The sequence below is a fragment of the Chlorocebus sabaeus genome, chromosome 4 (genome assembly GCF_047675955.1).
Source record: "Chlorocebus sabaeus isolate Y175 chromosome 4, mChlSab1.0.hap1, whole genome shotgun sequence".
In the NCBI taxonomy this organism is placed as follows: Eukaryota; Metazoa; Chordata; class Mammalia; order Primates; family Cercopithecidae; genus Chlorocebus; species Chlorocebus sabaeus.
In genome coordinates, this window is record NC_132907.1 from 8,426,137 (window position 1) to 8,451,823 (window position 25,687).

Here is a 25,687-nt window from a genome sequence, read left to right on the forward strand (position 1 = left end):
TTGGTTGAGCCCACACATATTAACCAAGCCCTGTGTCAGGGACCAGAGATGCCCATTTTTCACAGAACTCACTACCTGGTGGTGAAGCAGACATGTTTAACAATAAATTACAATATACCACATATAAAAACAAAGAGGTCAAGGACTGTACAGGTACAGAGAAGGAAGTCCCTGAGTGCCTTCTACAAGCGTTAGGACAAAGCTTCACCAAGTAAGTGAGGGCATTAGGTAATAGGATGTCCTAGGACAATTAAGGTTTGTGTAACTGAGAAGAGGAGCGTATCAGGATATTCTAGCAAGGCTTGAATGACGTATATCAAAGCAGTGTTTCTAAAGGATCGAGCCGACTTGGCAAATGACATGAAATTTCCCCCTTGGCCAAAACCCAGCGATATAGTTTGGCTGTATCCTCACCCAAATCTCACCTTGAATTGTTATAGTCCCCACGTGTCATGGGAGGGACCCAGTGGGAAGTAATTAAATCTTGGGGATAGATCGTTCCCATGCTGTTCTCATGATAGTGAATAAGTCTCATGAGATGTGATGGTTTTATAAATGGGGGCTCCCCTGCACAAGCTCTCTTGCCTGCTGCCACGTAGGACATGCCTTTGCTTCTCCTCTGCCTTCTTCCATGATTATGAGGCCTCCCCAGCCATGTGAAACTATGAGCCATTAAACCTATTTTTCTTTATAAATTACTCAGTCTTGGTATGTCTTTATTAGCAATGTGAGAACGAGCTAATACACACAGTACGCTGGAGACAAGAGGAAATGAGCCTAGAGGAAGGTGGAGGGTTTGTAAGGAGAACAGCCATACAATTAGATGTGCATTTTAATTAGTCCCTGCCAGAAGTATGAAGGAAGATTGACTGGAACGTGGGAGTCCAAAAACAAACAGACAAAGCACAGGAGACCAAATAGAAAGAATAATGATAAGTGAGTCAAGAAATTATGGAATCAAGGGTGATTTCTGGTTTTTCAGCTTGAACAAGTACGTTGTGACATTTGCTAGGAAGGGAAAGATGAGAGAGAAATGGATGAAAGGATGGGCTGGAATCCAGAAAATAAATGGGAAAAGAAATGATATAGTAGAAGAGATCATGGGAAATCCTGTAGAAATGAGGAAATGCGGTGACTCAAAAGATAGCTCAGAAGTGACTGGTGAATGCAAAGATGTAGGCTGTAAGCTACTCATTTCAAATGGCTAATCATGCATAGACTCAAATTGGATAAAAAGGCATTTACAACTAGGAAATAAAAATAATGATTTGACTTACTTTGATGACCCAGGATAACGTCTACATATTTTGTTAAAATAAGTCATTAATGGTTTATAAAAGATGCTCCAACATGTTATTTGCAAAGCACCAGTGCCTCAAGATACAGCCTTTTTGTCCCTGTAATCCATTTGCAAGTAAAATGCCATAGTCTAAAATGGTTACTATGTGAAGTTACAGTTATTATGCATTGTATACTTTCAAAAAACCTGTTCCCTGTTCTTTATTAATTTACTCCTTTCCTCTCTCAACCTTTGTTTAATTTATAGTTTTGTCTTGTATTTTCCTTCCTTATTTAAGAAATCACTAACCTTGCCCATTCTTCAAACAACCTACAGTTTGATTCTGTGCATTCCAGCCTTTCTTTTCTTAATTTGCATTATAAAGATTATTAGGATAGATTCGACACAGTGGCCCATGCCTGTAATCCCAGCACTTTAGGAGGCTTAGGTGGGTGGATTACATGAGGTCAAGAGTTCAAGACCAGCCTGAACAACATTGTGAGACCCCATCTCTACCAAAAAATACAAAAATTAGCCATGTGTGATGGCACACACCTGTAATTCCAGCTACTTGGGAGGCTGAGGTAGGAAGATCACTTGAACCCAGGAGGCAAAGGTTGCAGTGAGCTGAGATCGCACCACTGCACTCCAGCCTGGGCGACAGAGCAAGATTCCGTCTAACAACAACAACTATAGATATAGATATAGATATAGATATAGATATAGATATAGATATATAGAGATAGGATTGACTGCATATACTATCATGCATTTCAATCATTATATATTAAATGTTCTCTCTTTAATATTTCGCTTCACATCTCTGCTGGATTGAGGATCTCAGGGATTGTTTTACAGCTAACGTGTGCCAGACTTCCCCATCTCAGTCCCATCCTAGGCCAACTCATGATGCATGCTCTGTCCGGGTTCCAAGAGAGGTTTGGCGGAAGAATCCTTATAAACACCAAATCCTTGATCTGTCCTGAGGAAGCCTGAATCATCTGATTGGCCCTAGAATCACCCTGATTTTCCATGAATTCCCTCAGGCTAAGGTTGGCCCAGAATAAGAGCAATGTGAAAAGCCCAGGAGAATAGTGGAGCAGTAGACTAGCATCCAAGAATGGGGGAAAATGATGAACTTTGCCCAAGAATTTGAAAGCATGCTTAATTCAGATTTATAGTATCTGACTCACATTCACAAATTTCCCTGTGCTCTTTCCTACAAAGGTTTTGTTTTTCCTTTTCTAACCTTTACCTTCTGCCTAAAATATCACTCCCTTTTTTCTCTTTCCATGCTGAAAATTCTGTGCCCTCTTTCAGCTACCCTTTTGATTACTGAGATTATATGCTTACAACTTTCCGGCATTAAAGATTTCATTGACTGCTCAGTTTTTCTGAGGGTCTCCATTTAGATCAGTACCCCCAAATTTTAAGCCTTCAATAATGTAAAATTTGTGAGCTATAATGTTTCATACATGTACAAATTATGCCTACATTGCACTGCTTTCTAGCTTAAAAACTGTATGTTTCAAAAAACAGTAAATTTGTGAGTTATTAAGAGGGAATAAAAACACCGAGTTTTAACATAGTGTGAAATGGTAACATGAATGGAAAAAAAAAGAAATTCCTGTTGCAAAATACTGTACCAAGACTAATTTTCCTCTCTCTAACATTTGAATATTCTTTTCTGTTCTATTCATCTATTCATTTCAGTTTGTCATGAGTGCCGCAAATATCTAGTACGTTCCAACCACTTGCCAGGCCTTGTGCTGAGTTCTGGTGATACAAGATGACAAACTATTCCTAACCTCTAGTAGCTCACGGTAGCAGGAAGAAAAACACATAAACAAATCATCTTTATCAAATGTCCAGAAAAATCATCTTAGCATCCGGAGGACCACAGGCAGCACCTGACATATAGTAGCAGTTAGTAAATATGTACCAAGGGATCTGGATCCTAGTACGACCTTTGCCTCCAGTCAGCCAGACAGCCTCAGGCAAGCCAAGAAACCTCCACATACATTAACATTGAAGCGGAAATGTGTGAAATGTGTGTTCCATTCATTTAGCTAGCATTTATTGAGCACCTACAGTAGATCAGCCTGCTCTATGGTGAAACTCCAAAGTGAATAAAGCAAAGTGCTTTGTTAAGGACCTCTCAATCTAGTAGAGGGAGAAAAACACATAAATAGTCAATAATGTGTGATTAAGACTATAATGGGAAAATGTGCAGAATAAAATGAGTGCATAAATGAAGGAGAAACTGATTCAGCCCTGGTGATCAGAAAGTCTAAAGAGAGGAGACAATGTATCAGCTGCTCTTTGAAGGAGGAACAGATACTGGTGGGCTCATTCTTGAAGGAGAGCCCAGCTTGAGCAGGGATGCAGAAGGAAAGGCATGCAGCATATGCACCATTATTCCTCACCCGCTGTGGGCATGAGGAAGGGCCAGATGATGCTTGGTGTTCTCATCCAGACTAGAGTATCAATAATTAGCACGATTTGAATGTTTATGTCAAATAATTTGTGGCCCTTAGAACAGAGTTGGTGGATGTTTCCTTGTGTTCAATACATGAAAAGGCTTTCAGATCTTTAATTAGTGTGTCTTTTATTTCCATTATTTGAAGATGAAAATGATTCAGTGAAAAAAATTTCAGCTCCAGTATTAAGATTATCTTTTGAGGAAGCATATAAAAATAAAAACAATGACAATCTCCAACTCTATCCATCCCTTCCCCAGTAGAAGTTGGTATCTGGCCACAATGAGCATTAATAAATAACCTAGAGGAATACAGTATTGTATGGTTTTATATTTCCATCTTTTTATGAAAATTTTTACAAGTGAATAATTTTTGGTAAAATCTAATTTTTTTGTACTCTGTATTGGAAATGATTTGCTTGCCTAAAGTTTACCTGCTGATTATACTAAGTTTAATATATTAGTGTATTTAATATATTAATTCATTTCTAGAATAAGAACAAAGAAAAGGGACTATGGTACTACGGGGAGAGATAGTATAGACAATGCTTACAGTTTGTGGAGAAATTTCTGGACATCTAATCTTCCCCCAGCCTAAGGCAAAAACCATACAATATTATAAGTCAGGTCAGAGCTTTTTAGTGTTAAATTTGTATTGGCTGCTTTCCTAACACATAAGCGCACAAAACAGTATCTGACACATAGTAGGTTTTCAATAATCATTTGCCAAATAAATGTTAAATGAAGTAAGTCACTGGGCTCAGTCCTCAAACCACCTCTCCGTAGATACTAAAGGGTCAGGAAGCAGCAGCAGCATGAGTACCAGCACACCAATATGGAAACACTTCTAGAAAATATTCTTAGAAACTCCATTTATAGGCAGTATTCATTTCAACTGCACTTCCTATTCCTACATGAATTTACTACTTTCTAAAGATTATTCAGCTTGTTAAGAGTAGATACTTATCTTCATAAAGCTGTGAACGACAAGCAAAAAGTGATTTAGGATCAGAGGAAAGGAAACTACCTTTTCTAAGTTGATGCTTTTTTTTCTTGGCTTTTGTGTGAACATGACATTCATGCAACTAATAGTAATAATTCCTGCATGTGTTCTTGACACATTAACCCTCTGAAGTAAAGATCACGCTACCTATGCAAGAAAGTGTGATTACTTGAATTTTTAACAAAGGTTAATAGGAGTAACTTGGGGGTTTCTCCAGGTTTCTCTGCCTGTAGAATAGGCAGGCACAAGAAAAGGATGATGATGAAAATATACATTCTTGTGGACTGAGATTGCAGACATGAAAAGAAATTGAGTGGTTGAAAGCTTTTAGTCTGTGTTACTGGTTCTCTGAAATATAAAAGCTGAATTTTACATAAATAGCATTAATATAAAAATACAACTTCATATAATTGAAAAAGGTCAATAATTTACTTATTTCTTTATACTAACAAGAGATAATTTTTGAAAGAATGAAAGGAAAAAACTTTTGTAAATCACAAAATAGTATTTAAGAAGGGAAAAATCAGTTTTAATCACTGCATAGGAAAAGGATTTTCTAGTTGATAACATAATGCCTAAAACAAGAAATGAGAGCTCCATGTGGCATTCTTTTTCATTTATATTCCTTTCAGTAACGAAATAGAATCTGTTCCCCTAATGAAATTCTATTTCATTAGAATTTTTGAAGCACCTGTCACCTATCATCATCAGTTTGTACGTATTTCAAGTTTTTCCGATGAGCAAATGGAATAATGCAGGGTCCATATGTCCACATGTCTGGGAGGAAAGATTCCACGTGGTTTTTGGATTACCTGTCTGGACTCTTTCTCCCATTTATTGCTTGGAATATGTCACCTTCTGTCAATCTAATTACTCCTCTAGGAAACGGCTGTTCTCAGCTCACAGTATGACAATCGCTGTCTTGTGAAAATATCCCAGAAGCCTCTGTAGTTGATGGATCTACCTCAACAGTGTCACTCTGACGTGGAAAACTGACTTCAGTATACAGGCTTACTTAAGATTTACTTGCGTCCTCTGAGGAAAGAGTTTCTTTAGATACGTAAGAAGAGAAGCTGGTGGTTTTAGGAGATTTCTTGCCTTATCTTGACATACAGGAATAAATCTTTTCAAAACATAGTCAGCTGAGAGACAGTATATACATCTTGGACTTCTAGCCCCTGTAAAAGAATAACCATTGAAGTGCCTGCATTACCTGACCAGTGAAACTCGTAAAAGATCAGAGAAGCTTTCAAAGTCCAACAGCAGAGAGTTTGATTTTGCTAGAAAAGGGCCCGAAGGAATAATGCTTATTTATCCATTTAGTCAGCCCTTTCGTTCGTATCGACTATTCATTACTGTGATGAAGACAGACTTGGCTGAATCTAACAGAAATTCTTTTGTTATCATTAAACAGCTGTAGATTTTTAATATAATAAAGATAAAACTGCTCTTATAGTTCCACATTCACACTATGATATTCAAGTTTGTGCCATCACTTCCATTTTCAGAGCTTTATAATTCCACCATAATCATTTGTTCTTGGCAGAAATGTGTTATACAAGCACTCAGCTGAGGATAATATTTTTGAACATTTTTTCAATGTTCTTTCTGGTTATGTGATTATGGGAATTTGGAACTCAATATTAATTTGCTCTTCAGTTTTGTGTTTGTATGTCTCAAAATGCTCTTTTTTAAATAACACAATTTAACTTGAATCATTACTTAGATTCGGGTGATATTCATAGCAAGATAATGCAGTCAGATACAAGAAGAATGTATTGGGAGAAAATGAGCCACGTTTTTCGTTCTCATCACTGCCATTTTCTTTGTGACTCCATGCCACCTGCCTTGTTTGTTTAATAGTTTATATAATTCTTCAGGTACAAAGTGAGCTGCTGACCTAATTGGTTTTTTTCATTCATAAACTGATGTGTTTTATTGACCAATATACACTCCAAGTCTTGACTAAAATTTGACATCTAAGAAAATCAATATTTTAGCTATATTTTCATACTTGAAATTTTCCCTCAGCCTAATTTTTTTAAATTTCTACTTTTTTTTTTTTTTTTTTTTTTTTTTTTTTTTGAGATAGAGTCTCGCTCTGTTGCCCAGGCTGGAGTGCAGTGGCGTGATCTCAGCTCACTGCAAGCTCTGCCTCCTGGGTTCAAGTGATTTTCCTGCGTCAGCCTCCCAAGTAGCTGTGATTACAGGCACACGCTACCATGCCTGGCTAGTTGTTTTTTTTATTTTTGGTAGAAACAGGTTTCACCATGCTGGCCAGGCTGGTCTCAAACTGCTGACCTTGTGATCTGCCTGCCTCGGCCTCTCAAAGTGCTGGGATTACAGGTGAGAGCCACCATGCCCGGCCAATTTCTACTTCCTTTATTTCAGTATCCAGTGTACTACTATAGTTACATATGATTGAGAGAGATCTAGTCTGCACCCATCACTTCACACAGGTGGGAAAACGGACAGGGGAAAGGCGGGCCCCACACTGTCTCCAGGCAGGAGGCAAGTACTCGTTGACTGACCTTGGGCCATCACGTTTGAGACCGGGCATAGGTTTATCTAATCTCTTCATGGAAGACTTGTGAGAGATAATGGGTTAATATTTGTGGAGATCTTTCAACAAAGTGTAATTGATGTTTGAATTTTTATAAACCAAACACAATGTCTACCCCCTGAAAGCTTTGTGAGAATATTTAGCACACATGTATGTGCCAGATGGATTGTAATGACAGTTGATAGGCCTCTCCTAACCCTTGCGTTCTGTTGTCAGAAATCTGCATATCAAAACAACTATAATTTTTACAATAAGATTTATTGGTTGAAAGATTTGGGTGCACACTGAAAAATATACTGCCTAGATAAGACTATAAACTAACATTATGGAAGGCTTCAAATTAAAGGTTTATATAAGAAAATTCTTGGCAGGGTGCCATGGCTCATGCCTGTAATCCCAGCATTTTGGGAAGCTGAGGCAAGAGCATCACTTAAGTCCAGGAGTTCAAGAGCAGCCTGGACAACATAATGAGACCCTGATTCTACAAAAATAATTTTTAACCAGGTGTGGTGGCACACACCTGTAGTCCCAACTGCCCAGGAGGCTGAGGTGGAAGGATTGCCTAGGCCTGAGACATGGAGACTGCAGTGAGCTATGACTGCGCCACACTGCATTCCAGCCTGGGCAACAGAGAGAGATTCTGTCTCTAAAAAAAAAAAAGAGAGAGAGAGAAAGAAAGAAAGAATATTTTTAACATGTCTTATAGAAATATAGATAGATAACTTTTGAAAAATATCAAATAATATTTTCTTGATCTTACCTATTTTTCTCTATACAAATGAATTCTAATGAAAAATACATGGAATATAATGCAAAACACTCAAAGTATTCTTAAAACTCAAAGATATGCAGAGATCAAAGCAGAAGCACATCATCATACAACAGTTATCAGCCAGAGGAATGTTCTTGTAGTTGAGATAAGAAGAAGAGAGTGTGAAGCACAGGAAGTTAAGTTAGTAAATAAAATTATTATTCCAATGTATTGTGATGTTCTTTATAGTATTGTGGTAGAAAGCCTCTAAAAGTACTTATTATGAATGGAAAATGATGCCTGTAGATCAACGATAAGGGGACAGGTGGCCCCACCAATTATAAATTCCCCAAGATTGTAAATGTATATTTTATCATACTGTGTCAAAATATTCATTTTCATATTCAAACATTTTACCACATAATAAGCTGTAACCATATGTTTATTTGTTATATTATACCACTATAACGTTAATAAATATTTACAGAGCCACTGTGTATCCTAGATATATTAGAAATGATAGCTTTCTTGATTTTTGATTTTAAGTGAAAATATTCAGTGCCTCAGAAACTAATTTTAAATAATGTTACATTTGTTACACATTGGTAAGAGCCAAGGAGTTTAGATTTTTAAGACTGACACCCCCCTTTTTAACTCATGTTGTTTTATTTATTTTCCCCAATTGCATGAATTAAAGATGGGGTGTTATCTCAGCTTTGAATTCCTTAGCTTGATGTCGCAGCTTTTGCTTTATTTGTATGTGAATTCTGTCTTTAATAAAGATGAGCTCTGCTGAACTTTCCATTAATGAGAAACACTTAGGTATGCATCTCTTTATAACGGATCTTGGTGGTACCAGGAAAATTCAGAAATGTTGCTAGTCTATTAATAATTAACATGGCAAGCTGTATGATTAATCAGAAGTTTTATGATCTCTAAAAACATAACATTATCTCTGTAAATCGAATTGTATACAATTACATTGACAACCATTAGTTAAAAAAAAAAAAAAAGCAGGCCAGGGTGTGGTGGCTCAGCCTATAATGCCAGCACTTTGGGAGGCTGAGGCAGGCGCATCACATGAAGCAAGGAATTTGAGACCAACCTAGCCAGCATGGAGAAACCCGGTGCCTACTAAATATACAAAAATTAGCTGGGCATGGTGATGTACGCAGCCACTCGGGAGGCTGAGGCAGGAGAATCACTTGAACCCAGAAGGCAGAGGTTGTAGTGAGCCAAGATCGCTCCGCTGCACTCCAACCTGGGCGACAGAGCAAGATTCTGTCTCAAATTTAAAAAGACAAATAAAACTCAGGACTCCTAACTCATACTTTTTCTGTTACAATGTTACATTAGTATTTATTCTTCTGTGACAGCTGAGACTAGACCAGACCCACATCCAGGAGACAGGAGGTTCAAGATGAGGCACTGACGTTTTACTTTCGTGTGTCAGTCTCAGGGCGATTCCTACTCAGCTGAAAAACTAGGAGGAACCCTGGCTAGTTTGGTAGTTATTGATTTGGTTACCTGTTTTCAGTGTCCTTCGTCTTCCTTACTCAGCTCAGCTGTTTTCACTTTTCTTTCCACCTGTGTTTAGGAAGAGACCTTCTCAGTATTATAAATTTTGATAAGATTTTCACACCCTAACAAACAAAAGTAGTTCTCCACATAGGCACAGTGTCTGAGCGTTCTTCACCTATACTTGGTGGGGATATTGGCTATGTTCTCTTATACCCTTTAGCTGTCAAGTACATCAGAAGTGGAGGCTGTGGGCGCAGGACACGACTAATGCAAACCATTAGTTTCAATTCACACTTGGATCTGTTTCCAGCATTTCTGCTTTTGTCATCATCACAGGTTCAGAAATCATTGAGTAATGTCCTGATTTCTAATTTTTCTGTGGGAAGAGAGTGTTGCAATTTGCCACCTTAATTGTATTCTGCTGTCATTGTCTCTCACTAGATATTTGAAGCACATATGAATTCTGCATCACGAAACTTGAGTCCTTACACCCTCTGTTCGTTGACTGAATTTAGTTGCAAGAGAAATCTTTCGCTTTTATTTTTCTAAACTGCTGATGAGCACTCAATTGAAATGACTCAGTTTTCATCTGTGGTTTCTCTTCCCTAATAGAATAAAGCATATGTAATAACCTGAAATACTGGACAGCTTGAACTTCTTTAATGCCCCTGAATGTCTCTTACAGCCTTTGTCTAGGTTTGAACTTTCTGAATTATGTATTTCAGACGTTGAGAAAGAAGGGCCTTAATGGCTGTGACAGCCCAGACCCCGATGCGGACGATTCAGTAGGTCACAGCCCTGAGTCTGAGGACAAGTACAGGAAAATTAACGAAGATATTGATCTAATGATCAGCAGGCAAAGATTGTGTGTAAGTACTCGGAACACCCTTCATTTTTTTTACTCTTGATATTTCTCTGAACCTGGCAGGCATTGAACAAGAAAGAAAACAAAGGCTGTGAAAGCCCCGATCCCGACTCCTCTTATGCACTCACCCCACGCACTGAAGAAAAATACAAAAAAATTAATGAAGAATTTGATAATATGATCAAGAGTCATAAAATTCCTGTAAGTACCAAAGGTAGATGGCTGGTCTGCTGATAACTGCTGCAGTAACATACGTTAACCCTCTCAGTGATGGCTTTCTCTAAGACTCTTCGGAAAGTCAAACAGATAAATAGCCATCTCATCCCATGGGCAGCTCATTTAGAAAGCAAACCCTAAAAGATGCTGAGATTATGTAATCTAACGGAGTTGCCATCGAAAAGTTCATTCTGAGGTAGAACAGTTCACAGCAGGAAGAGAAAGATTTTTGAGACACACCCTGAATTTACACAATCTTTTAAACACACAGTCCATGCAAATCACAATACACGAGTAAAACACTGGAACCTCCTTCCAAGCAAGTTTGAGAATTGCCATAAAATACATAAGATTATACATTGTTTGCTGAGAGCTGATACACAACTGGGTCAGCAATTCTTTCATGTAAACTGACAGTCGTCACCTAAATAAAAGCTGATTTCTGAATAAAACTTCAGCCCCTCTCCCTATACATAAAATTCAACAACAGCACTGAAGGGTTAAAGCTAATGCTCGCTGCAGGGAACAGACTGCATGAAACCTAATGGTAAGATTTCAACATGTTTGTGTGCTGGGGTGATTTTAAAGCTTTATCAGAATATTATCCGCTTTGCCACCAACATTTTCCATGCTTTAACATTTGGCTAGTTTTTGTTTTAACCAAATGAAAAACATTCTAACAGTCAATCATATGCCTTGCCAGATATTTAAGAGAAATAACTGCATGTATTATTTTGTTGTCCACATATATAGGAGGAAAGTGCATACTTTTTGTTAGATTCTGTCATCAATCAAATAATGTTAATTTTGTGGCATAAAGGGGTGAAACCCAAGGCTCACGTGCCTTCTGAATAACTAATGTTAGTGTCTGAACCCTAATTGTATACAAGCTCCTCAGTAGATAATCAGTTCCTTTCGAAAAAAGTTCATTTTTTGTAAGTTAGCAAAACAGCCTAAACCTGAGAATTGAGAGAGACTGAAGTGAAAATATGTTTTGGTGATTACAAGTGCAGATATGTGGGGACAAAGCTCGAGGTCAAATTCACAACTTCACTCACAAGATAAATTGATATTTTACCATAGTAGCTGCACACTCAAACCTGTATTGAATTAAATCGAACACTTTAAAACTTACTTACAAAATGTGTATGCATATTAAAATTTCTGTCCTCACAAATACCTATCTGCTTCTTTTGTTAAATGAAATAATGTCAGCAGTAGAACTTTTGTTGAATCCGAATTTTTAATACACTGTATCATGAAGGAAAGCTAAGTACTGTAAATTCTTAAAGGTTTCATAAAACTGAGTATTATATGCACACATTCGTAGTGGGCACCTTATGAAATGGAGTGTTTAGTATTATATGCAGCTATGCATACTTGTTATGTCCAGAATTATTAAATGATAAAATATCCATTGGGATTTTATTTTGCCCACAAGGAAAAGAGAAGCGGCTCCTTTGGGCCAATTTATTTATTTATTTATTTATTTATTTATTTATTTATTTATCTATTTTGAGACGGAATTTCACTCTTGTTGCCCAGGCTGGAGTGCAGTGGTGCAATCTCCGCTCACCGCAACCTCTGCCGGCCTCAGCCTCCCGAGTAGCTGGGATTACAAGCATGTGCCACTACGCCCAGCTAATTTTGTATTTTTAGTAGAGACAGGGTTTCTCCGTGTTGTTCAGGCTGGTCTTGAATTCCTGACCTTAGGTGATCCACCCGCCTGGGCCTCCCAAAGTGTTGCAATTACAGGCGTGAGCCACTGTGCCACGCCACTGGGGCCAATTTTTAGTTCTTATGGTCTGAGTTTCTCTTGCTATATAATACATTGGTGTGGAGCAGCTGTGCACTAAGGTTTGTGAGTGTAGGATGTTGAGGCAGAGTACCTTAGGTGTGTCAGACAAAGACAGATATATGCAGTACTGCTGATCACTCAATGGAGGTGATCATTTAGGTGGAGTTTTAACCCCTAAAGTCCTGGGGGAATGCACATTGGATCATTTTTCTCATACTTTAGGGAGAGAGACATGTGCTACACACCTGCATTCCCTCACAGGATTTCAGCCTGTTACATAAAGAGTTCAAAATCGAGATACGTGATATCTTAAGGGGTGCAGCAGTGTGTGGCAGGGGCTGAAAAACCACAGTAAGAGTTTACGGGCAGAGCTGTGAGAAGGAGCCACCCAGCTCTGAGCTATGCCACAGAGTCTCCATCTCTTTAGTAAGTGCTTCAGTCTTCACGATGAAAAGCCCAGTTTTTGCACATTGCTCTGAGTTGCTGGAAGTCAATTTTGTTGAAAGTTTCCACAGCTGCTAAAACATTTACAGCAGGGCAAGGACACTCTGCCCTTTGTATGTAGAGAGTGTCTCCACCTCTTTAAAAACATTACAAGACTGTTTTTCTATTTCGAAGACCCAGTTTGAAGAGTTTCCCTTTTAAAGCAGAAAATTTAATATTGTAGTCACCTGTTGGTATACTATAATTTATGCCCATATTCCTCAATTACATGAAATAATTCGTGGGTGATTTGGAACTGTGTCGACCAGCATTTCCTCATGCTAGGTTTGCCATGGTTCATGCTGGGCTTCACAGCAAGAGAAAACACCTCCGTCTGAGGAACCAGCAGAAGTTAGGAAAGGGGCTGAACGAATGAGAGGCGGGTGCAAGTCGGTTGAGAGTAAAAGAGAAGGGAGTAAGTGGAAAGAAACAGTATATATTTTCTTCAAAATAACGTGCTGTGAAGAGAGAGAAATAATGCTGTATGTAGGATCAAGGGAGAAGTTAAAATGAAAGCACTTGAGATTATTTACATGCAGAGGAGAAGTGTTTGGAGGAACGAAAAGATTGAACATACAGGTACAATGGAGATAAAATGACCAAGCTTCTCAAGGAAGGGAAGGAGGATGGGACCTAAACAAGACGGTGTTACAGATGTAGCCAGGTGTAGCTAAGGTGGTAGCTGGATAGAATGATGCTGAGTAGGTGACCATATAATGACCTCTATTTTATTTTTATTTATTTTTATTTTTATTTTTTGAGACGAGGTCTCACCCTGTGCCTCAGGATGGAGTGCAGTGGCATGATCCTGGCTCCCCTCAACCTCCGCCTCCCGAGTTCAAGTGATTCTCCTGCTTTAGCCTCCCAAGTAGCTGGGACTACAGGTGCCTGCCACCAGGCCTGGCTAGTTTTTGTATTTTTAGTAGAGATGGGGTGTCACCATGTTGGCCAGGCTGTTCTGGAACTCCTGACCTCAAGTGATCCACCCGCCTTGGCCTCCCAAAGTGCTGGGATTACAGATGTGAGCCACCAGGCCTGGCTATTTTCTTTTTTTTTTAAATATATTTAGTTTAGCTTCTGTAATTAATTAGGGAAGGGGGAAGCAGGTGCTTGAAAAAGGACTGAGAAGTTAGACATGATGAGGAGTAGGGGATGGAGAGGGAATGAACAAGTCCATGATAGACTTGTCAGGCAGCCTTGAGGGAATTTAGATAACCAGCAATTGGTCCTCACAAGTCATCAGAGTTGTATGATTTTTTTTTTTTTTCCTCTACTAGGGCCCAGCAGCTGGTAATGGTTAATCAAAATTTAAAGGTGTCATTAGTGGCAAAAAAAAAAAGGGTGGGGGGAAGATTCAGTTCAATCATTCGCATTAAATAAAAGAGGGCCCATTAACTAAAAATATTTTACTTAAACTATTTTATTTGACTTTTTTATTGGACTTTTCCTTGTGGTAAGTTTGGGAAAATAGTGGGTTTTGGATAAGAGTTCAGATACTTTTCCGATTATGACTCACTACAGTAACCATGATCACTTTGTTCAGGGATAAAAACTAAAAGTTTTTTAGCTGTCATGTCTGTGTCCTTCAAAGCTGGGACCGGCTTCATGGGCTCTCGACCTGGCCCTGTTCTCATAGGGCTGCACTTGGTTAAATACTGTGCTGTCATTGTCTTGAAGTTCTTTATACTTTTTTTAAAAGGGCCCCCACATTTTCATTTTACACTGGGTCCTGAAAATTACATAGCCAATTCTGCTGACAGCATTTTATTTAATCACCCCAAATTCTCTCTCTCTTCCTATCTTGAGTGTTTGTAAAAGTTGGAGTCTGGCCCTGAAGTCTTTGCAAGTTTGGTGTTTTTAACTACTTCTTGGCTTTCATTTTTTAGACAAAAAAAAAAAAATGTTTAAATGTAGATGCTTTCAAGTTTCCTAATTTTGAAAAGTCAAAGAGAAAAAGAATAATGCCAATTTCTTGGAAATATTTATATGCGATTATAGCATTTGCATTCCCTAAAATGTTTAGAGCTGCTTCGTCTCTTCATGGATACAACCATTTCATGCCTTAGATAAGGAAATCAAGGTCAAGGGAGATTAAATGACCTGCCTGGTTAAATGGCAATTTATTACATAACCTGGACTGTAACTGAGATTTCTGATAGGATAGTGTTCATTCTGATTGTCTAAAATATCTTCTCAGTGTGCTCATTTTTAAGTTTATAATTTGCTTTCAAAATTATAGATAGTTCCTTTAACTCAGAAACAGAAAATCAAATACCACATCTTCTCACTTAGAAGTGGGAGTTAACAATGGGTACACATGGACATAAAGATGGAAATAATAGACACTGGGGACTCCAAAAGGGGGGAAGGTAGCAGGGCGGGGTGAAGTTTGAAAAATTAGCTCTTAGGTACAGTGTTCACTATTTGGGTAATGGGTACACTAGAAATCCAGTCCCCGCCAGTATGCAATATATCCATGTAACAAACATGCACATGTATCTAAAATTAAATTAAATTTTAAAAATTATCATAGGTAGTTCTTGATACAGATAAGGAAACAAAGCAAAAAATAAATAGAATACAAATGATCTTGGTATATTTTATGAATTTTGAAATTTTGAAGTATACTCTGATACCATAATTATATTTGACTGCTTAGCCAATCACAAAGTAGTTTTATAATAATCATTATCATCCAATTGTTTCTGATCCAGAATTCTAGAAACTGAAGAATTAATTCTTGGGGATAATAGTCAGAGAAGGGAAGGAGTAGAGTGACTTTCACTGACCTGGTTGTTAGGATGGTCCTGAACTCATTACATAATTATTAATAATCCTCTTTATTTCACCCCAGGGGTGAAGGGGATATGGGCTTTACTCTCTAATGAGACACAACCAACATTCTATAGCATATTCGGGGAAGATATAGTTTTATAGCAGATCCTTAGATACCTAGTAACAGTTAAACATTTATAAGTAGTAACAGTGAATTCAAATTAAAACATTTGTAGCCCAGAGATGGCTTTAAAATACCAACTCTAAGTTAATATGGAAGAGAGGAGTCTTTAAGATTTCTTTTTTCCTAAAACCTCAGACGCTCCAGTGTAGATACTCACCCACATTTCATGAGAACCCATTTGGTTTACTATTTATGTGGTCCATAGATAATGAGCTTCTAATATCTAGCCCTTATTCACTTAACAGAACGATTTCTACTACAGCATTTTATTTCTATCCAAAAACTTATACTGTGTTGCATAGTGTTTTGGTAGCAAAAGCAACAGACTCAGTCACTAGATAGATGACTTTGGACCACTTACTTAATCTTACCAGTTTGAAAAGGGAAGAATTATGTCTATAGTCAAGGGATGTTTAAAGGGTTATATCATATCATGTATATCAATTATACAGCACAGTGCCTGCTCAATGATAATATACAGTAAATAGAAGCTTTACTTTTGTGTTAGTACAGTGTCTTTCTAAAAATTCTCCTTTGAAGAAAAATATTAAGTTCCTGTAATAAGAGGTAGAGTAGGCTTTGCATTGCCTCATAGCAAAAGGGCACTATTTAACCCACATCATAAATGATTTTATAACCAACGGGAAGGAAGAGCAGGAAAAAGAATCAGGATATGGGCAAGTGGCAGGACAAATGACAGGATTAAATAGGGTGGTCAGGGTGGGCTTCCAAGAGAAGGCCAGATTTTGAGCAGAGACTTGAAGGAGGTGATGCAGTTCGTCATGGAAATGAAGCAGGGAGGCAGAAGGTTATTAGGTGATGAGATAACAGAGGTTGGCAAAAGCTAGAACTTAAGAGGGCCTGTGGACCCTTGGAAGCAAAAGCTCTCATCTCGAGTTTTTATTCTAAGGTAAGAGCCCTCACGGGGTTTTGAGCAGCGGAGTGTTGGCATGACTTAAGCTTTTAAAGGGCCAATCTGATTTCTGGGTTGCAAATACAAAGGATGGCAAGGACTGGAGCAGGTAAATCAGTTAGGACATGACTGCAGTTATCTAGGCAAGAGATGGCACTTCTTGAGCCAGGGTAATAACCACACCCTCCAGTCATTGTGATACCCAAAGATAGTCCAACAGATTTCCAAAATGCTCCCTAAGAAGACAATCCCACCCCTGTAGAGTACCAATGTTCTAGATCTAGAGTTTCTCTTATGGCCCAAGGTTGCGCAGGAAACAAATGGCAAACTCTAAAGGGTAATTAAAGAGAGTTTGTTAAAAGGACTATTTACAGATGGGTAGAATTAAGGGAAACCTGAGAGAATAATGAAGTATATTAGGGCTTGCAACCTAGAAGCTGTTCCCACCTCTAGGCCTAAAGGAGTAAGTGGAGGGGAAAAGTACCAGATCACAGCAAGATCTATGTGTATAGGAGAGAGCAACTCAAAAAGAGACGGAGTCTTTGCTAGAGAAACGCAGCCTCAGCCAGCCTGTGGCCCAGCAAGGATGACGCCACTATAAAAAAAAAATATCCTGACCTTGCTCCCTCCTGCTCTCTGTGCTATTGCTGGTGCCTCCTCCACTGACCAGTGGGAAGCCAGAGAGCAGGAGAGCCTGGGTGATGCAGTCTGGAGGGTCAGCTCCTGGGAACACAGCAGAGTGAAGGGGCTAGAGAGTGGGTCTGGATGGAGCAAGTGGAGAATATACCTAGTAGAATCACTTTACTTTGTTTTCTTGGGTATGCTAGAGCAATCCTTATTTGGCCTTTTAATGAAGAAATACAATACGTTATTCATGCTATAGACTTTGACTTTACAGCATATGCTAATTTTTTGTTGTTAAAAGGGGGCTGGAAATGTAAGGCTAAATTCATTATTTGACACCTTATCAAACATTTATATTCCATTATGTCAATTTTTATCCAAAAATTATTTCCCCTGTTTACAATAGATAAAGCCTAATAAAGACTGGCCATATTACTGATATCGCTTGAACATTTTTATTTCCCTCTAAAACAATGACAGATTGGGCCAGGTGCGGTAGCTCACATCTGTAATCCCAGTACTTTGGGAGGCTGATGTGGGCGGATCACCTGAGCTCAGGAGTTCAAGAACAGCCTGGGCAACATGGCGAAATCCCATCTCTACTAAAAATACAAAAAAAGTAGCTGGACGTGGTGGCACGTGCCAACCACTACTTGAGAGGCAGAGGCAGGAGAATCACTTGAGCCTGATAGGCAGAGGTTGCAGTGAGCAGAGATGGCACCACTGCACTCCAACCTGAGCAACAGAGTGAGACTCTGTCTAAAAATAATAATAATAACATAATAATAATAGTAAATATAAAATAAAAATGAAAAATCAAAGATGTGTGGAAGAAAAGAGTTTTGAGTGTAAAGCATTTGCTGTTGTCAATACTGACATGTCCAGAACATAGAAGAAAAGAAAAATGGGAAATAAATAATAAGGGAGCATAAACATAAACAAAGAAAAGTATTGTGATCATCACCAAGATAAACAGAGAAATATTACACAGCAAGATGTATGATGCAGGCCAGCCAACCAAACAGTAACGGAAAGTGGATGTTAGTACTAAGGGAAAACAATAGTAAAAACAAAATAGGACCCAAAAAACCAACCAAGTGAGCCTTATGCACATATGCATTTAAATTTGCACAATAACTTATTGAGAACCCCCAAGGGAATGCCTTAATGCCTTCTATAAATCTTATTCCATATACATGTCCATTTTATATTAAGAATGCCATATGCTTTGATACCATATGAGTTCTCCGGCATTATATTCAAAGAGTATTTTTACTTGTAATGCTTAAAAAAATTAGCTACAATTATGTTCCTGTGTTCATCTGGTTAGTGCAGCAGAAACATAAACATGATTTTGCTTAAATTGACAAAATAATTACTCAAAAATCAGTCATTGAAACCTGGATTAATCTAATTAGACATCCACACAGCTTCAGTTCACTAAATATTTGGCAACTTTCACAATTGAGACACAGGTCTTGCCATTTGTCTGTGGCGGTACATAACAAAATATGAAGCAGAGCGTTTTCTGAACTATCACTTTAAAGTGTAAATTATTGAATGATACATGCTCTGTTGAATCCCATATGTTAAAATGCCTATTCTCTTTAGAATTACTTTTAAAAGACAGACTTTAAAACATAATAATTAAGGTATATGTGCTATGCACATGCTTGGAGATGATTTTCTATCATTAAACTTCTACGTAAATATGCTTCAGTAAGCAGTTAAAGGCTTTGGTTTGCATTTTAATCCTTTTTCTCTGTGAAGTCATCACAATCAGACATCTTTGATCTTGCAGTCATTTCTGGCACCAGATTCAGATATCACAAATGAACAATTACTACTTAATAGAATGGAATCCAAAGACATTGGAGTCTAATGAAATCGGGCTTTGTTTTAAACAGAAGTGAAACATTTTTTAATGGTTGCAAAGAAAGAGTTCTAAGCACATTTAAGAAATCAGTTTGGGATGTGAATGTCTTGAGAGCTCTTCTTAATGGTGTTCTAGACACCAAGTAGTTTGGAATGTAGAATTTTTCTTGGAAACATAAGGGCTGTCTGTCCTGAAGAGCTTCTGTTATTAATTCTTTTCTTTTACCTATGTTTTGTTTTCTGTTCCTGCAGGCTGTTCCACCTCCCAACTTTGAGATGCCAGTCTCCATCCCAGTGTCCAGCCACAACAGTTTGGTGTACAGCAATCCTGTCAGCTCACTGGGAAACCCCAACCTTTTGCCACTGGCTCACCCTTCTCTGCAGAGGAATAGTATGTCTCCTGGTGTAACACATCGACCTCCAAGTGCAGGTAACACAGGTATGTCCTCATGAGGATGTAATGCTAACAGATCATTGGAAGGGATCACTTTTGGCAAAGCCAACACTGCTTTATCTACGAGATGTTTTCTGGTTTTCCATTTACTCTCCTTCATGGCTTACCATCCACCCCGGGGCTAGGTCTCCTGCATGATAGAGCCTAAACTCTGTAGTATGTCTTTGGAAATCTTTCATAATCTGCCATTTATCTTTTTCATTCTGCCACTTATCTCCTCCCGTGGCTATATTTTAACCACATACTCAAAAACAGGATGTCAGATGTCAGATATCCTTTCTCCACACTTTTACTTCTGCTCGTCCCCCATGCCTAAAATGCCATTTTCCCTCTTCCTCCTGGCAAGCTACCGCTTCTTCTGTGAAATCTTCCCCTGTGTTCTCTGATAGTATTTATCCTATTTAGTTATTTATTATTTAGGTCACTTTTTGTTTATTTATACAGTAACTTATCCCACAAAGGACTTAGGCAGAAAGAAAATATAAGATAGCATCATTTGTAAGACATGTGAAATAAAAACAAAGCTGAGTCAGAAATGAAGTTAATTAAACACATGTACACCTGCCCCAAATTTGTCTCTGCACTTTTACTTGCTGTTGTTCAATTCACAGTGTCCAAGGGAAAAATAAATTATTGCTCAGAAAAAGTTCATCCATTCTTAGTACTTAGAACAATCAAAATACATTATGATGAATTGTATTGAATATGTGTCTGTTTTGATACTGGTTTTAAAGAACATTGAAGGGAAGAATGTTCTCTTGATTTGCTAGATTCACAATAGGAACCAAGTCAATGAATATTGAATATAACAAAACTATTCCTTTATTTTTCCAGAAGCAGCATCAAAAATAATTGTATTTCCAAGTCACATACAGCAAACCATTATATATTTGCATTTCATATTTTTAAAAGTACTCCATGGAAAATTTTTAATATATCTTACATATACATAGCTGTATGAAAGTAGTTTATTCATGGAGGAATTTTCCTGTAGAATACTTATATATCTGCCTTACAGTTAGAACCAAACATGTGTTACTGTTTTTGTTACAGAAGCTTTGTATAGAAAATACAATTAAATTCATCCAAATAAAAAATTTTAATAAATCTTGAGTCGGAAAATGTGTTCAAAGGACTTCATTGAGCCATTCTCTTGACTTTTGAATATATTTGAATGTTTTCATATGAATTTTCAGTAACCACATGTATTCCTTTCAGATCATACTCGAATGCAGTTCACTTTTCTATTTGATAAACTCATGCTCATTTTTTTAATTTGATACTTTATTTCCAAAATATTATTTGATTGGAAATAATAAACATTTTCTTAAACTGTAACGAAGACCAGATGCAATGGGTCACTCCTATAATCGCAACACTTTAGGAGGCTGAGGTGGGAGGATTGCTGGAGCCCAGGAATTCAAGACCAGCCTGGGCAACATAGAGAGACTCCATCTCTACAAACGTGTTTTTGAAAATTAACTGGGTATGGTGGCTTCTGTCTGTGGTCCCGGCTACTCAAGAGGCTGGGGTGGGAGGACAACTTGAGCCTGGGAGGTTGAGGCTGAAGTGAGCCATAATCCTCCCACTGCACTCCAGCCTGGGCAACAGAGCAAGCTCTGTCACAAAAAATAAAAAAAAGTATGTATGTATGTTTATATATATATACACACACATATATATGTATACATATATACACACACACATATAAACATTTTCTTTAACTCCAAAACTTGAACCAACTAATAATTATAGAGTATCACTTAGAGGCAATTAGAAAATCTAGATGATATTCTCACTATTATTCTCTTGGCTGAATCTTGTTTTTTTCAAAACTAAAAGTAATTTTTATATTCAATATCTTATTGAAACATCTTGACTCTCATAAATAAACATTGCCAAATTTTAACATACTTTCTTAAGTTAGCAGTGAATAAGCATATGTTTCTTAATTTGTGGCCAGTGAAAAATTTGTTTTATTGTGTCAGTCAATAAGATTTGAGTAGTAAATGTGGGTAGATTCATGAAACGATCAAATTTCTGGACAATTAACATTACACAAAATTAATGGCATACAACATATTTACAAAGAACTAAACATCAAATGTGAAGTCATCTGAGCATATAGTAGACCTTACTCTTTCTTTCACTTTCTATAAAACATCTGCTTAGAGAAAACCTAGACTTAGAAATAATAAAAATGCAGAGACCAAAGACTGGATTTTTTTAAATGTAACTTTCTTAGAAAAAAAGATTCTGCAAAATGTCAGTGATTGAATGTATTTTTAACGTTTGAGCACAGCATGGTACAGTAAAACAAATGTCAGCCATCTGACTTGGGTTGTACTTTACAAGTTTATGACTATTGCAAGAGGACAAAATACTGAGGTTGCTAAAGGTAAAGTGTTTTGTTCTGTGGGCCTTTAGCCTTTCTCGTTTTGATCTTCCTCTTTAATCCATAGGTGGTCTGATGGGTGGAGACCTCACATCTGGTGCAGGCACCAGTGCAGGTAAGCACAGACTCCATACTGCAGTATGTATCATTGTTCTGAGTTCTACTAGGTGATTTGCAGGACAAAGTCTTTTGAACAAATAAAGTTAAGAGATCTGTGAGAGGCCTGGAAAAATGACACCAATAATTTTTAAAGCACTTTTCTGAAGCAGGAGTGGTTAAACAATAACTTAAAAGAAAACTATTTATTAACTAGAACCTTCCTTAATAAAACTTCAACTGGTCAGCAGAGAATTAAGGGCTCTGATCCAATCGACCTAATCCCGGATACCATCCTTGGACACAAGAGTACCTTTAGCAAACCATACTTTTTGTGTTCTCTGTTAATTATTTCACATTAAATGTGAATCATTTTCCACCCAAAGAAGTATTGAACTTCTGTGTATTTCTAAAGGAGAGTACATAAAGAAAAGAAGGGGTTAAGATTGTAATCATTCAACAATACTGTTAATAAAATAAAATCACATTGGCATTAAAATGAGCTCTTAGAGAACATGTGTATAATGCATCCCAAAAAGACCCTAAAATATATTTCAGCTAAGAACTTCTTACACTGTGACCAATAATTGTCTCAGTCACATATCTCCAGGTTTCCATGTTAATTCATAATATCAAGATTATTGAAATATTGATGTCATTTTCAATGCAGAGGCAAGATAGCACAATACTTTCAAATGCCAACTGCAGTTCACTATTGGCATAACAAGTAACCATGGTAATTTCTGCAGCTGGAACATGCTATACATTTAAAATAGTAGGAGGCAGGCATGAATGACACAAGGTTATGTTTGAAATGTCAAAAAAAATCAAGTTTATTGAAATAGCCATGGATAGCCTAATTAAAATATTTTGCCAGGGTCAAGTAGAATAGCCTGCTAATTATAAGAAAGAAGATAAAGAAAATTGGTTTACAAATACATTTTTATAAATATATCTATTTGAGGGTAGACTTTCTCTTTTCTGATGCTAGCTCTTCACTAATTCAGTGAATAATGAAGAAAAAGTATTAGACTTACACAGTGATTAGCAAACAAGACGAATAACACTAGCTTCCTATTTTATATGTCTTTTGAAAATTAGGTCGAGTCAAATTAGTGAGTAAACTCACGTAATATTTTGCTGGACATGGAAATGAAATTTTTTTCCCTCAAAAAATGCTTTGTGGTTTGCAGACTCTAAAAAATTAGAGAACCGGGTCAAATCCAGACCAACGTTTCTTGGATCCAAGTGTCTGCCAAACACTATGGTTAGAAAAAATGGCGAGGACTGAGAATTGGGTGGTCACAAAGACCAAGATATAATGTAAGAAAAATGGGTTAGATGTTACGATGTTTTACCCAATATCTCACTGCACCGGGTTGCTCCCTGTTACGGAAACAGCTAGTAGTAGTTCTGAACGTAATTAAAAGTAGTTAAAAAAAAAAATGTGGAGGAAAACATGGCCTACTCAGCTTTGATGGAAGTGGCTTGTTACTGCTTAATAGCTAGAATGCTTTAGAATCCTATATTGAAAATAAAAAATGTTTGGTTTTTCAATTATTCTGTCATTGTCAATTCCCAGACAGTCGGCTAAGTTTAATGATCCTCTAGGGATAGAGAAGACTCTCAGTCCTGTAGGCATAAAAGTTTGACACATATAGGATATAGTATCATTGAACTAACAAAATCTTATGCACTTAGCAAATTCATCCTCTTACCTCAGGACCTCTACCATAGGCATGAGAATCTTCTAATTCAGAAATAGAAGAAAACAAAAAGAAAGACACTGAATTGCTCCACCCTGCTGATAATAAATATTATATCTTGATTGTATCTAATAACTATGAGCATGTAGTTTTCACAGTTTCTATATAGCTGTGAAAGTGTTACCCATATTTTAAAAATAGAGGAAGAAACTCTTTCTGACTCTGGTCCCAAGGAACACCTGTTGCAGATGCCACTTAGTCTCAAGCTTAGCTGTCATGTCCTGCTCATAACTCAGCCATCTTCCCCTTCTTTCTCATGCCAACCAGTGTCATATGTCAGGCTGAATATATCGGTGCTGATGTCAGAGAATCACATAACACCAGAGGAAAGCAAGGCCAGCCAGAATGTTGCCACATTTTCAGAAAAGAAAACCAAAGCAAAAAGGCCAAAATATAGCTTCCAAATTTTGCATATTGTCATTGAAATTCAAGGTTTCAGATAAAGTTTGAAACTCTTGAAACCAAGTGGCAAGACTGCAATTATGTTAAATACTTTTTAGCAGTTGCAGTTTTTTTCAAAATCTAGTCATCTCACTTTGTAAAAAAAAAAAAAAAAAAAAAAAAAGAAAAAAAAAATGTGAGGGGGAGGGAGAGTCTCATGAGGGAAGGAAGTAAGTTGAACATTTCTTATGTCCCTATAAATACTAAAGGCCAAAAAGGTAAGCACGCTTTTTTGCAGCTCAGTTTGATTGTAAAGTGTGGCATCTTTCCTATCCAGTGCCTAAGCCATCCTTTTCTATCATACCATCATCCAGTAAGTTTCTAGAACCTCCTAATTCACCTCCCTGCTTTATATTGCATCCTGCTCCAGTCTCCCCAGGACTGCTTGTTCTTTCTTAAAACCTTAAGCTAACTGTAGGTTATCATTCACATGCCAAAAATCCAGCTATGGCTTCTTTTTCAGAATTAACCATGAACCTCTTATCCCTGGGCCCATTCCTACTCTCCAGCCTTAACCTTCTTCCCTTCTGCCACTGCCATCAAGAACCCGGCCATCCAACTCTACTAACAGTAAACATTTAAACTGGTCTTACTGTGCGCTCTGCAAAAAGTATCATTTTCGTAATAGTCGCTTAAAGTAAGTGTTCACATTATGCCCTTTCTACAGATTGGGAAACTGAGGCACAGGGAAATTAAGTAATTGCCCAAGGAGGAATCCAGGCAGTCGGGTTCCATAGTGTGTGTGTATATGTGTGTGTTTTGATACAGTGTCTTGCTCTGTCATCCAGGTTGGAGTGCAGTGGTGTGATCTGGGCTCACTGCAGCCTCAACCTCTCAGTCTCAAGCAGTCCTCCGCGTCAGCCTACTGAGTAGCTGGGACCACAGGCATGTACCATCATGCTTGACAATTTTTTAATTTTTTTTTCCTTATAGAGATGGGATCTTGCTATGATTTTCAGGCTGGTCTTGAACTCCTGGATTCAAGCAGTCCTTTCTCCTTGGCTTCCCAAAGTGCTAGGATTATAGGAATGAGCCTCTGCACCCAGCCTCAGAGTGTGTGCTCTTAATTGCTACACTGTGCCGCCACTTGGCAATGTCACGGCCGCTTGCTCTTACCTATGCAATCCTAGCACGCCTTTCTTTCTCCTGCTTCATGCTACTGAGCACTCTGTCATCCCACAGAATTCAGTTCAGCCATTTGAGAAA

General features: G+C 37.8%; 1 protein-coding gene across 20 annotated transcripts in view; it reads left to right on the top strand.

The window, feature by feature from the left end:
• MEF2C (myocyte enhancer factor 2C) overlaps positions 1-25,687 on the top strand; it is a 163,489-nt gene that overhangs the window by 110,972 nt on the left and 26,830 nt on the right. For 15 of the 20 annotated variants that reach the window (XM_007977837.3, XM_007977936.3, XM_007977915.3 and 12 more), the window contains exons 4-6: positions 10,322-10,465; positions 19,582-19,768; positions 22,246-22,293. In XM_007977837.3, the coding sequence (XP_007976028.1) occupies positions 10,322-10,465; positions 19,582-19,768; positions 22,246-22,293 (379 nt within the window). Of the gene's footprint in view, positions 1-10,321; positions 10,466-10,524; positions 10,663-19,581; positions 19,769-22,245; positions 22,294-25,687 lie in introns of all 20 variants that reach the window. The other 5 variants (XM_073014625.1, XM_073014626.1, XM_073014627.1 and 2 more) reach the window with 2 other exon arrangements.